The 13,395-nt window shown below is 46.4% G+C and overlaps 1 protein-coding gene across 1 annotated transcript in view; it reads right to left on the reverse strand.

Moving 5' to 3' along the window:
- Positions 1-13,395, reverse strand: part of NEMP1 (nuclear envelope integral membrane protein 1) — a 112,459-nt gene that overhangs the window by 35,455 nt on the left and 63,609 nt on the right. The window contains 1 exon segment of the mRNA XM_075337053.1: positions 6,860-7,085. Coding sequence (XP_075193168.1) covers positions 6,860-7,085 — 226 coding nt within the window.

A 13,395-nucleotide genomic window follows, 5' to 3' on the forward strand; every position in this document is an offset into this window, starting at 1 on the left:
AAACAATAAAATAACAGCATTGACTTTTTTTGTTTAGGGGAATTCATGGATTCTGGAAACTATCCACCTCCAAGATCATCATCATCCTGTTCTACAGTTTCAGAGTTATCCATCCAGGATAGTGCTTCATTAGCAGCAGCATCATCATCATCAGACACCCACAGCCACATATCACCATCACCCAAAAGGAAGAAAAAACCTTTACCTCCTGGAACCACCATAGATAGGTTTGTGATAAGAACTAGCAGATTAGAAAAAGAGTTGATTGATGAAAAAATTGCCCAGTTTATTTATGCAACGAACTCTTCTTTCCGTCTGACTGAGAACCCACATTTCATTAATATGGTTCAGTCACTGAGACCAGGATACAGTCCACCCAGCAGAGCTGATGTTGCAGGGAAACTGCTGGATCAAGTGAATGAGAGAGAAATGGAGCAATGTGCAACAGCTCTGGAGGGTAAAATTGTTAACCTAAGTATTGATGGGTGGAGTAATGTCCACAATGATCCTATTGTATGTGCTTGTATAACAACAGAAGAAGGTAAAGTCTTCCTTGCACAAACAACTGATACGTCAGGAAATGCACACACAGCAGAATACTTACAAGAAGTGGCAGTAAAAGCTATAACGACATGTGAACAAAAATTCAAATGTCTAGTACGCAGTTTGGTCACTGACAATGCTGCAAACGTATCCAAGATGAGAAGAGATTTAGAAGAGCAGGGAGGGAATACAAAGCTGCTAATAACATATGGTTGCAGTGCCCATTTGCTGCACCTCTTAGCCAAAGACTTAAGTGTTCCAGAAATAAAGGCTAATGTTGTTGAAATTGCTAAATACTTCCGTAATAATCATTTTGCTGCAGCAGCTCTGAAAAGGATGGGTGGAACCAAGCTAACGCTCCCACAAGATGTTAGATGGAACTCTGTGGCGGACTGTTTTGAGCAGTATATCAAAAACTGGCCTATTCTGATGACACTTTGTGAAGAAAATCGAGATAAAATAGATGGCACTGTCACGGCCAAAATCCTCAACATTGGGCTTAAGAGAAATGTTGAACATATGCTGAGCTTCCTGAAACCCATCTCTCAAGCTTTAAACAAAATACAGAAAAATAGCTGTTTTATTGCGGATGCTGTTGAAATTTGGAAGGAACTGAGTGAACACTTAAAAACAGAACTACACATGGACAGAATTAAATTACAAGCAGTAAACAAACGAATGGGACAAGCACTGACTCCAGCTCATTTTTTGGCAAATATTGTCAATATCCAATATCAGGGTCAAAACCTAAGTGCTGAGGAAGAGGAGTTAGCTATGACATGGGTATCCAGCAATCATCCATCTTTAATGCCAACTATAATAAACTTCAGAGCTAAGGGGGAACCATTCAAGAAATATATGTTTGCTGAAGATATTTTAAGGAAGGTCACACCAGTAAACTGGTGGAAGTCACTTAAGCGCTTAGATTTAGAGACTGTTCAAGTAATGATTTCACTTTTAACAGCAGTAGCTTCTTCTGCAGGCGTTGAAAGAATATTCTCTTCCTTTGGACTCATTCATTCTAAATTGAGAAATCGGTTGGGACCCAATAAAGCAGGAAAGCTTGTTTTTCTTTTCCAGATTATGAATAGGAACAAAGAAGAAGATGATGATGAAGATGACGACAAGTGAGCTACAGAGGACAGCAGGGACAGTAGTATTTAAGTTTTTCATGTGTCGGCTGGGCTGACAGTCTAAGTTTCTTAAAATATATATATATTTTGTTTAGCCAAATTAGTTAACAAACATGGATGTTTGTTTAAGCAAATAACTTATGGTGTAATGTTGTTATTGTTTCAGTTGAATAAATCTATTTAAATTGTTATTAAGGTCAGGATTATTTTTCTCCTTCCTAAGTACAACAGAACAGTGGTGTCCAAATATGAATGATTAACCCCTTAAACTGGGGAGAAAAAAGTAATATAAAAAGTGATTCTAAAAATCTTCATCTACTTGCATGTTAAAGTAGCAAGAACTAGTTTAGGTAGAAACTTTGATTTAAAATCACTGATTTAAATCAAGCCTTACTGACTAGTGATTTAAATCGTGATTTAAATTGTGATTTAAATCAGTTAGATTTAAATCAAATCCACCCTGGTTGTATGTAAGACCCCTACCCCTTTGTCAAACAACAGACAAAGACTATAAAAAAAAGCACATTGTGGTAAAGAATAGGGTTTTGGTTTTTTGTTCAAATCGGAAGCAGAATTCTGGCCCATTCAGCTTGAAAAATCCCCTCAATACGTTACACAATTAAAAACTATTCAGGGTAAAAGATGAAAAAAATATATAGAAATCAGGAAACCCAACAGCAATTAGGGTTCAGCACAAAGATTCAGCCAAGTTGGTAATGCATACTATACAAGAATAAGGCTGCACATCAAACATAGATAATGGTATAATGCCTCAAGCATATAGAAAAATATTGGAATATACAATGAAAAATGCTACTTGCTAATTTGAACATGTGAATAATGAATTGCATACCTGCCATGAATATTAGGAAAAAGGAGATATTTAGCAATCGCATTGATCAATGTAACTGAGCCCCAAAACCTCGTCAAGGTATATCTCTATATTGGGGTCCCTAGCTTTGTGACCCTAACTGTGTGTCATCTCATTGCAATTAAAAACTGCTGTGGGTGGAGAGGGGTAACTAAGGACTTTCTTATATAGGAGATGGAAAAAACATGGCCAGTTTTTAATTGCAATGAGATGACACACAGTTAGGGTCACAAAGCTAGGGACCCCAATATAGAGATATACCTTGACGAGGTTTTGGGGCTCAGTTACATTGATCAATGCGATTACTAAATATCTCCTTTTTCCTAATATTCATGGCAGGTATGCAATTCATTATTCACATGTTCAAATTAGCAAGTAGCATTTTTCATTGTATATTCCAATATTTTTCTATATGCTTGAGGCATTATACCATTATCTATGTTTGATGTGCAGCCTTATTCTTGTATAGTATGTATTTTTTGGCTTGCACTCATAATATATATATATTAGTGCTCACTTCAGTTATCCTATTCAGTTATAAGTTGGTAATGCATGGCTGCCGGACTAGAGCCCTGAAGCCTCCGACTACTTGTTGCGTCTCTCCGAATTAGTACACTTGCCATGACATCGCACTAGGTCTTCTGATCGGATAGGGATGCAGACAAGTAGGAGGAGGTTCACATGGACCTAGTGTGGCAACCACAAACTACAGACGTGACTGCCAGACCAAGGGCCACCAGATCTCTCTGCTCAACTCTAAAAATAAAAGATCTGATTTATTATTAAAGGGAAGCAAAACGTACAGACGTAGGACAGATACATTCCCAGGACACGTGCCAGTCAGTTTTATCTTGATTAGATGAGGACAGAAATTATAGTAGTCATAGCGCACTGACACTACAACTCCAGCCCAAATCCTACAATTCTGTGAGCGGCAATAGCAGTACATGGGGCTGTGGGGAGGAACACTGGCTTTTGGGCGTGGAAATGTACACACAGCTGTGTATAGACCAGTGATTACAAGTATTTCTAATTTTTAATACACACAAGTGACATTAAAAAAAATTATATTCTTTTGGTGTTAATGGTACTTTTAAAACCCCTTCAATATAACTATTTTACAGTAATCCCAGTTAACATTTGACAAATAAATCACTTCCATGCCCCACAAAAAAAAAATCCAAAACATTATTAAAAATCTACACAAAATTTTATAATGTATCCCAAACCGGTTCCTATAAAAAGTGCCACTTTTCTGGAAAACACAAGACCTCAAAGTGCTACAGAAAAAAAAAAGACAAAAATCAACAAAAAAAACAAAAAACAAACAGTTATGACCGTGTCCTGGTACAAGATGGAGGGGAAAGAGGGATGTAGACCAACTGCTCCCAGAACCATGCTTTCCCAGGAGGTGACTAAGTGCCTACCCAGTCTTCACCAGAGCTTCTGATGGAGAGATTGGATTTAGCTGACGATAGCCATCAGGTACCACTTCAGGGAAGATCTTGGTTGTCGCACTCCAAGGGGAGAAGATAGATAAGGGTAAAGAAATGACAATTGTACAATGCACACGAGATTACAGGCAAGGAGTAAAGGGAAAGATTAGTGAAGCAAACCAAAAAGGGAATAAAGGAAGGGAAGACCCCAAACAAACTTCCAAACAACTATCTCCAGATACGGCTCCATAAACAACCTTTGTCCACAGTTCACAACTCCACTCCAGGACCAAGGTATAGCAAGCCATCACCGGCAATTACCCAAGCTGAGAGGTGGGTACTCATAGCAGAAGGAAGTGGAAAAATCAAAACAGCTGAGATAACCCAGAAGGACAGCCTAAGGCTGCTTTCACACATCGTTTTTTTGCCATCAGGCACAATCCGGCAAAAACATGAAAAAACGGATCCGGCTTCTGTTGGTGCCGGGTCCGCTTTTTTCCCTATAGACTTTCATTAGCGCCGGATTATGTCGGATGGCCTTGCGTTTCATCCGTTTTTTGCCGGATCCGTCAAAATTTACTTGTCCGGTGGCCGGATGAAACGCTGAAGTGAACGTTTTTGTGTCCGGCAAAAAAAAAGTATCACGCCGGATCTGGAGCCGTACAGCGTGTTTTATAATGAAAGTCTATGGACGCCGGACCCGGCATAATGCGGCAACAAATGGATCCGGTCGCCGGATCAGTTTTTTTAACTGAGCATGCTCAGAATCACACCAGATCTGTCAAAAAACTGAAGGAACTGATGGAAAAAACTGATGGAACTGATCCGTTTTTTCGCCGGATCCGTCGCATCAGTTTTTTCGCTGGATCGTGCCTGATGCCAAAAAACTGATGTGTGAAAGCAGCCTAAGGAGACCAAAAGGAACTGCTTAACCCTTGCAGCACCAGACCAAGGAAAATCTGCACAACTAACTGGAAAGCAAAACAGGACCAACAAGTGCAAATTGTGCATGTAGCAATGCGCAGCGATCTCTTGCACCTGGAAAATAGGAGAGTACTCTGTCATGGTACCCAAGTGACGGACTGCTGGAGGGGAAGAAATTGTCATGGTCTTTCTGACAAAAATGAGTTACACAACTAGCCACACTAAGGGGTTAAGATGCACTAGCTAAAGGAGCCCTTTAATTATGAAGCTTCACTTAATTATTTCAGCTATTTTATCCAATATATTCACCCTTCCATCTAGGAGTGATGTAAGGGGCTTCAGCGTTAAGTCTCCAACTCGTCCCAAAACCACATGATGACATGCATATCCAAAGTGGATAAGAGGAGTTGTCCTTAAACGAAGATGTGGGTAGATAAAAGTGGACAGGTTCCCATAAAACATTGAAGTAATTTTATTTATTTTTTTTTAAGCACAGCCTGTTAGGTGTAGAGCAGGGGTCTCAAACATGCGGCCCCTGAGGTTGCTTCTTGCGGCTCGCAGGCACATGGCCCCCTTGACGATCGGGCCGATGCTTGCTTCAGCGCTTTATGTTGGATGAAAGTTTTACCGGTGTGTACAAGGATGGGCACATTACTACAAGATGGGGACAAGGACTGGCGCATTACTACAAGATGGGGACAAGGATGGGCCACATTACTACAGAATGGGGACAAAAATGGGGCACATTACTACAAGGGGACAAAAATGGGGCACATTACTACAAGAGGACAAGGATGGGCACATTACTACAAGATGGTGACCAGGATGGGCACATTACCAGAAGGGGACCAGGATGAGCACATTACTACAGGATGGGGACCAGAATGGGCACATTACTAAAAGGGGATAAGGATGGCAGACATTACTACAGAATGGTGACAAGGATGGGCACCTTACTACAGAATGGGAACCAGGATGGTGCGCATTACTACAAGAAGGGGAAAATTACTACAAGTTGAGGACCAGGATAGGAACATTACTACAAGATGTTGGCCAAAATTGCTTTATGGTGCTAGTTGTAAAAAAACTATATTACTTACAAAAAGGGGATACAAAGTAAAAAAAAAAAAAAAAATTAAAAAAATTTAAAAGCATGAAAATTTTTGTTTACCATTAAAAATGTTATTATATGTATTTAAACAAAAAAAACTACACGTTTGTTACAATAAACATTAAAAATGTGAGAAAACAGTGATCCAAAAGGTGTATAGAAAAAAAAATACCAATAAAAACGTCACTTTGTCCTGCAAAGAATGAGGTCCCCAAAATTTTTTTTTTCTATGTGCGGCCCATATAGCCAGCAGAGTTTCAGACCTCTGGTCTAGAGAAAATATTTCCCCATGTAAGAAGGGCCAGATAATGATCCTCCGTAACAGGATGTCGTGATGATTGCTTTAAAAGGAAGTATGGATATAATACGTTTTCCTAGAAGGACAAGTTATCTGTACTCGATCGCTGAGATGACTGGTGCAGAGATATGCTCAAATTGTTCCTTTGGGTACTGTGTACTGAGCACCTATGTAATCATCCAAGACATCAGACGTAAGCAAATCAAAAAAGGTCCGTGGAGCCTCTGTTTGGAGTCTCGACACAGAACTAGCCAGATATCCCTCCGGGAAGAACCTAGCCTACTTCCCAGGGGGCAATGCACCTAGGATTTCACTGTGTTGAGTGCCCTCGCAGGCTGCTGGCAGTCTTTTCTCTGGCTGGTCTCCCCGAGATCAGTGATTGTTTTGTCTTGTAAGACATAAGAGGTAACATTCAAAATGACACTCATGCCATGTTAGTTACACAGAACTATACAGTACTAACATAATTAATCGCCAAAAACAACCTAATAAAAATGCAGGCTTGATGTCTGCAGAACACGGAAATTGATTTCTTTCACTTACTTGTATAAGGTGTGTATCCACCGCACCGGGTATTCAATTTGCTTGGTACAAAACGCTACAGTGATCATAACCAGCGCCACATAACGCACTTGTATGCCAATGTACATCAGCAGCAAGCCGATTATTTGTAGAGTCCAGTTCAGCAGGTTTATACTCCGCTCATTTTCTAAAGGTCCATATTTATAACACACGGCAAAGCTGACAAATCCCACAATGCCCAGATAGCCTAGGAAACAAAAGGATTGTGGAATGGAGTTAAAATTCTTTAAAAGTGGTTGTCCACTACTTTGACATTGTTGGCCTTAGGATCAGTCATCAATCTCTGATCAGCTGACACCCCGCACCCCTGCCAATGAGCAGTTTCTGGTCCTGGCGGCAGCAGCAGGCAGCTGGAAATGCTCAGTTCTGGAGCTGCTCAGTCTCCTGATAGTGGCCGCGGCCGGGTACTGCACATCCGCTTCCTATTCTAATCAATAGGAGGCTGAGGAGTAGTACCCAACCACTCTCAGAAGACACAGCAGCGCCGGAACTGAGCATTTCCGGCCACCTGCTGCTGCCGCTGGGGACCGAGAAGAGCTGATCGGAGGGGGTGCGGGGTGTCGGACCCCGGCCGATCAGACATTGATGACTTATCCTACGGATAGGCCATCAATGTAAGAGTAGTAGACAATCGTTTTAAAACATATAATTTTTATTAACATTGGACAATAACCAAAATTATCACAAAAATTTTCAATGTGGTTTTGATTACATTGTCACATAGAGGTGCTTACAATCTTTAACATTAAGCAGCAAAGGGCATATTAAAGAAGTTGTCCAGTTACCAAAACTGATTTTTTTTTTTTCTGATAAATCTTGCTAATATGTGCCCCTCAACACATCTATTATGTTTTTTCAGCAAAATTAGGTTTTATTGTGCACTAGCAGCACATGCTCATTGCTGGCTCCAGCTCTGATGGGGTTAATCTCTCCTCTGACTTCCTGTGTTCAGTTCCTACAAGTCCCAGAATTATTTGTGGCTCTAGGGCAGTGTCTAGCTTATCTAACACACCCATTGTGTCTAATACACCCACTCTGCTCCCACCCAAACCCTCCTCCCTGCCTCTTCCCAGTGGATGTGCACTCAGAGAAATCACACAGAGACAGCAGCAGCTCTACACAGCCAGGGGAAGAAAGTGTGTGTGCGCGTATATACAGTGTATGTGTATGTGTGCGCGTATATACAGTGTGTGTGCGTATATACAGTGTGTGTGTGTGTGTGTATATATACAGTGTGTGTGTATACAGTGTGTGTGTGAGTGAGTGTGTGTGTGTATGTCATACTCACCTGTCTGCAGGGTCCCGGTGCCATGCCCGCTCCCAGCCCCTGTCTCGGTCCCGCCGCTCTGGCTGTGTGCAGTCTCCCCGGGGCAGGACCTTGCTTGCAGGACCTGGCGGTGGATCACCTGATGCAGTCACCTGACGCATCAGCTGATCGTAGTCTCGCCGGCTTTTTCGCGCCCGGCCGGCTATCAGCTGATCCTGCCGTCAGGGGACTTCATCAGCTGATTACCGGCAGCTCCTGCAGCGATGGGACAGGATCAGACTCCCCTGCAGGAGCTGCCGGTAATCAGCACATAAGTGAGTATGTATTTATTTATTTTTTTTTCTACTGATGCATCAGCTGATTGTATAATCGGCTTTTATACAATCAGCTGATGTGTCATGTGATTCACGTAGTTTAACCTGACACATCATCTGATCGCTCTGCCTTCCAGCAAACCGATCAGATGATATTGGATCCGGATTGGACGGCGCGGGACCCTAACCCAGGATTACTGCGGAGGGGGGTTTATTTCAATAAAGATGGAGTCACTAATTGTGTTGTGTTTTATTTCTAATAAAAATATTTTTCTGTGTGTTGTTTTTTTTTTTTATCATTACTAGAAATTCATGGTGGCCATGTCTAATATTGGCGTGACACCATGAATTTCGGGCTTAGGGCCAGCTGATAATATACAGCTAGCCCTAACTCCATTATTACCCAGCTAGCCACCCGGCATCAGGGCAGCTGGAAGAGTTGGATACAGCGCCAGAAGATGGCGCTTCTATGAAAGCGCCATTTTCTGGGGTGGCTGCAGACTGCAATTCACAGTGGGGGTGCCCAGAAAGCTTGGGCACCCTTCACTGTGGATTCCAATCCCCAGCTGCCTAGTTGTACCCGGCTGGACACACAAAATTAGGCGAAGCTTACGACATTTTTTTTTAAAAAATTTCATGAAATTCATGAAAATAAAAAAAAAAAAAAAAAGGGCTTCTCTATATTTTTGGTTCCCAGCCGGGTACAAATAGGCAGCTGGGGGTTGGGGGCAGCCGTACCTGCCTGCTGTACCCGGCTAGCATACAAAAATATGCGAAGCCCATGTCTTTTTTTTTCTTTTTGGGTAAAAAACTGTATACAGTCCTCGATGGAGGAATGCTGAGCCTTGTAGTTCTGCAGCTGCTGTCTGCTTCTCCTGCATACACTAGTGAATGGAGGATGCTGAGCCTTGTAGTCCTGCAGCTGCTGTCTGCTCCTCCTGCATACACTAGTGAATGGAGGATGCTGAGCCTTGTAGTTCTGCAGCTGCTGTCTGCTCTCCTGCATACACTAGTGAATGGAGGATGCTGAGCCTTGTAGTTCTGCAGCTGCTGTCTGCTCTCCTGCATACACTAGTGAATGGAGGATGCTAAGCCTTGTAGTTCTGCAGCTGCTGTCTGCTCTCCTGCATACACTAGTGAATGGAGGATGCTGAGCCTTGTAGTTCTGCAGCTGCTGTCTGCTCTCCTACATACACTAGTGAATGGAGGATGCTGAGCCTTGTAGTTCTGCAGCTGCTGTCTGCTCTCCTGCATACACTAGTGAATGGAGGGATGCTGAGCCTTGTAGTTCTGCAGCTTCTGTCTGCTCTCCTGCATACAATGAACATTTTGAATAAGGAAATGACAGACCTTTTTTTTTTTTCATCAACAGATCTTTAATGGCATTGTGCACTGATTAAAAACGCAGTGAGCAAAAACGCAGCAAGAAACGCACCAAATCGCGGCAAAAACATGACATGCAGCACCACAGGTGACAGAGTAGAGCAAGTTGGTGACATGCTCTGCTCTGACACATAGTGTGCTGCATATCACTGTATCCACTCTGGGACTTGTTGTGCAGGTGACCGGATGATACATGTCACTAACTTGCTCCACTGTGACTTCTGCTGCATTGTTCCAACTGTATACACTCTCACATGAACAAGTCTCAGAGTGGGGCAGTTAGTGACATGTATCATCCGGTCACTTGCACAACAAGTCCCAGAGTGGTGAAAGACAGTGACATGCAGCACACTATGTGTCAGAGCAGAGAATGTCACTGTCTCCACTCTGGGACTTGTTGTGCAGGTGACCGGATGATACATGTCACTAACTGCCCCACTCTGTGATTTCTGCTGAATAGTACCAACTGTATACACTCTCACCTGCACAAGTCCCATAGTGGAGACAGTTAGTGACATGTAGCATCCGGTCACCTGCACAAGTACCAGAGTGGAAAAAGATAGTGACATGCAGCACACTGTGTCAGAGCAGAGCATGTCACTGTCTCCACTCCGCTGACCTCACAGCCCGTACACGCTGCGATGGATGCAGGGGGACACAGAACAAGTAATCGGCCGACACTGGAGTCATCTGATTACTTGGGATGAATGAGAAGTAAAATGCTCTGGTACTCGATGGGCGAAGCCCATGCCGATTTTTTTTTTTAAAAAAAAATTCATTAAAAATAAAAAAACAAAAAAAAAATCACATTGTTTGTGGGCTCCCGCTGCATTTTCTATTGCTAAGGGTAACCAAAGCAGCTACTGGCTGCTAGCCCCCGCTGCTTGGTGTTCCTTTTCACTGGCAATAGAAATGCAGGGAAGCATTTTTTTTTTTTTATAAAAGGTTTTTCCCTGAAAACTTTTTTAAGAAAATAACGTGGGCTTCGCCATATTTTTGTATGCTAGCCGGGTACAGCAGGCAGCTACGGGCTGCCCCCAACCCCCAGCTGCCTAGTTGTACCCGGCTGGGAGCCAAAAATATAGAGAAGCCCTTTTTTTTCATGAATTTCATGAAATAATTTAAAAAAAAAAAAAAAATGATGTGGGCTTCGCCAACTTTTTGAGTCCAGCCAGGTACAACTAGGCAGCTGGGGATTGGAATCCAGCAGGGTGCCCAAACTTTCTGGGCCCCCCACTGCGAATTGCAGTCCACAGCTGCCCCAGAAAATGTCGCTTTCATAGAAGCGCCATCTTCAGGCGCTGTATCCAACTCTTCCAGTGGCCCTGGTGGCAGGTGGCACGCTGGGTAATAAGGGGTTAATACCAGCTATGTTTTACCAGCTGGTATAAAGCCCGAGATTCTTAATGTCAGGCCAAGTTTAACCTGGCCATTAAGAATCTCCAACAAAGGGTTTAAAAAAAAAAAAAAAAAAAAAAAAAAAAAAAAAGACATCACACAGAGAAAAATACTTTATTAGAAATAAATACACAGACACAGTAGGGACTCCATGTATATTACTCCCTCTCACCCCTCCACGATTGAGAGATTTCTGTACTGACCATGCCAGGAGAGAGCGAGGAAAAAGAGCGAGCGGGGGGGGAGGAAAAGAGAGCGAGCTGGGGGGAGGAAAAGAGAGCGGGCGGGGGGGGGAAAGAGCGAGCTGGGGGGAGGAAAAGAGAGCGAGCGGGGGGGAGGAAAAGAGAGCGGCGGGGAGGAGGAAAAGAGAGCGGGCGGGGGGGGAGGAAAAGAGAGCGGGCGGGGGGGAGGAAAAGAGAGCGGGCGGGGGGGGAAAAAGCGGGCGGGGGGGGAAAGAGCGGGCGGGGGGGGAAAGAGCGGGCGGGGGGGAAAGAGCGGGCGGGGGGGAAAGAGCGGGCGGGGGGGAAAGAGCGGGCGGGGGGGGAAAGAGCGGGCGGGGGGAAAGAGCGGGCGGGGGGAAAGAGCGGGCGGGGGGGAAAGAGCGGGCGGGGGGAAAGAGCGGGCGGGGGGGAAAGAGCGGGCGGGGGGGAAAGAGCGGGCGGGGGGGAAAGAGCGGGCGGGGGGGAAAGAGCGAGCGGGGGGGAAAGAGCGAGCGGGGGGGAGGAAAAGAGAGCGGGCGGGGGGGAGGAAAAGAGAGCGGGCGGGGGGAGGAAAAGAGAGCGGGCGGGGGGGAGGAAAAGAGAGCGGGCGGGGGGAGGAAAAGAGAGCGGGCGGGGGGGAGGAAAAGAGAGCGGGCGGGGGGGAGGGAAAGAGCGGGCGGGGGGGAGGGAAAGAGCGGGCGGGGGGGAGGGAAAGAGCGAGCGGGAGGGAAAGAGCGAGCGGGGGGGAAGAGGGGGGAGAGCGAGCGGGGGGGGAAAGAGCGAGCGGGGGGGAAAGAGCGAGCGGGGGGGAAGAGCGAGCGGGGGGGAAAGAGCGAGCGGGGGGGAAAGAGCGAGCGGGGGGGAAAGAGCGAGCGGGGGGGGAAAGAGCGAGCGGGGGGGAAAGAGCGAGCGGGGGGGAAAGAGCGAGCGGGGGGGAAAGAGCGAGCGGGGGGGAAAGAGCGAGCGGGGGGGAAAGAGCGAGCGGGGGGGAAAGAGCGAGCGGGGGGGAAAGAGCGAGCGGGGGGGAAAGAGCGAGCGGGGGGGAAAGAGCGAGCGGGGGGGAAAGAGCGAGCGGGGGGGAAAGAGCGAGCGGGGGGGGAAAGAGCGAGCGGGGGGGGAAAGAGCGAGCGGGGGGGAAAGAGCGAGCGGGGGGAGAAGAGAGCGAGGGGGGAGAAGAGAGCGAGGGGGGGAGAAGAGAGCGAGGGGGGGAGAAGAGAGCGAGGGGGAGAAGAGAGCGAGGGGGGGAGAAGAGAGCGAGGGGGGGGAGAAGAGAGCGAGGGGGGGGAGAAGAGAGCGAGGGGGGGGAGAAGAGAGCGAGGGGGGAGAAGAGAGCGAGGGGGGGGAGAAGAGAGCGAGGGGGGGAGAAGAGAGCGAGGGGGGGAGAAGAGAGCGAGGGGGGGAGAAGAGAGCGAGGGGGGAGAAGAGAGCGGGGGGGAGAAGAGAGCGGGGGGGAGAAGAGAGCGGGGGGGGAGAAGAGAGCGAGGGGGGGAGAAGAGAGCGAGGGGGGGTGAAGAGAGCGAGGGGGGGTGAAGAGAGAGAGGGGGGGAGAGAAGAGAGAGAGGGGGGGAGAAGAGAGAGAGGGGGGGAGAAGAGAGAGGGGGGGAGAAGAGAGAGAGGGGGGGGGAGAGAGAGAGGGGGGGGGAGAAGAGAGAGAGGGGGGGGGAGAGGTGCTCTGTCACCAACTGTCTCCACTCTGTGACTTGTGGTGCAGGTGACAGAGTGCAGACAGTTGGTCCCATGCAGCAGGACAGATGGCAGAGCACAGCGGTGACATGCCTGTCAGTGTCTTGCTGCTGGGAGGAGCAGATGATCACACTGCCCGACACCGGCCGCTCTCCTGACATCGCAGCAGAGCGGGCGGGTGGAGAGTGTGAGCACATACTTACGTGCAGGGGGGGATTCAGCTGAAGAACCCCCCCCCCCTGTACTGCACAC

Source organism: Anomaloglossus baeobatrachus, chromosome 2, assembly GCF_048569485.1.
Source record: "Anomaloglossus baeobatrachus isolate aAnoBae1 chromosome 2, aAnoBae1.hap1, whole genome shotgun sequence".
Lineage (NCBI taxonomy): Eukaryota > Metazoa > Chordata > Amphibia > Anura > Aromobatidae > Anomaloglossus > Anomaloglossus baeobatrachus.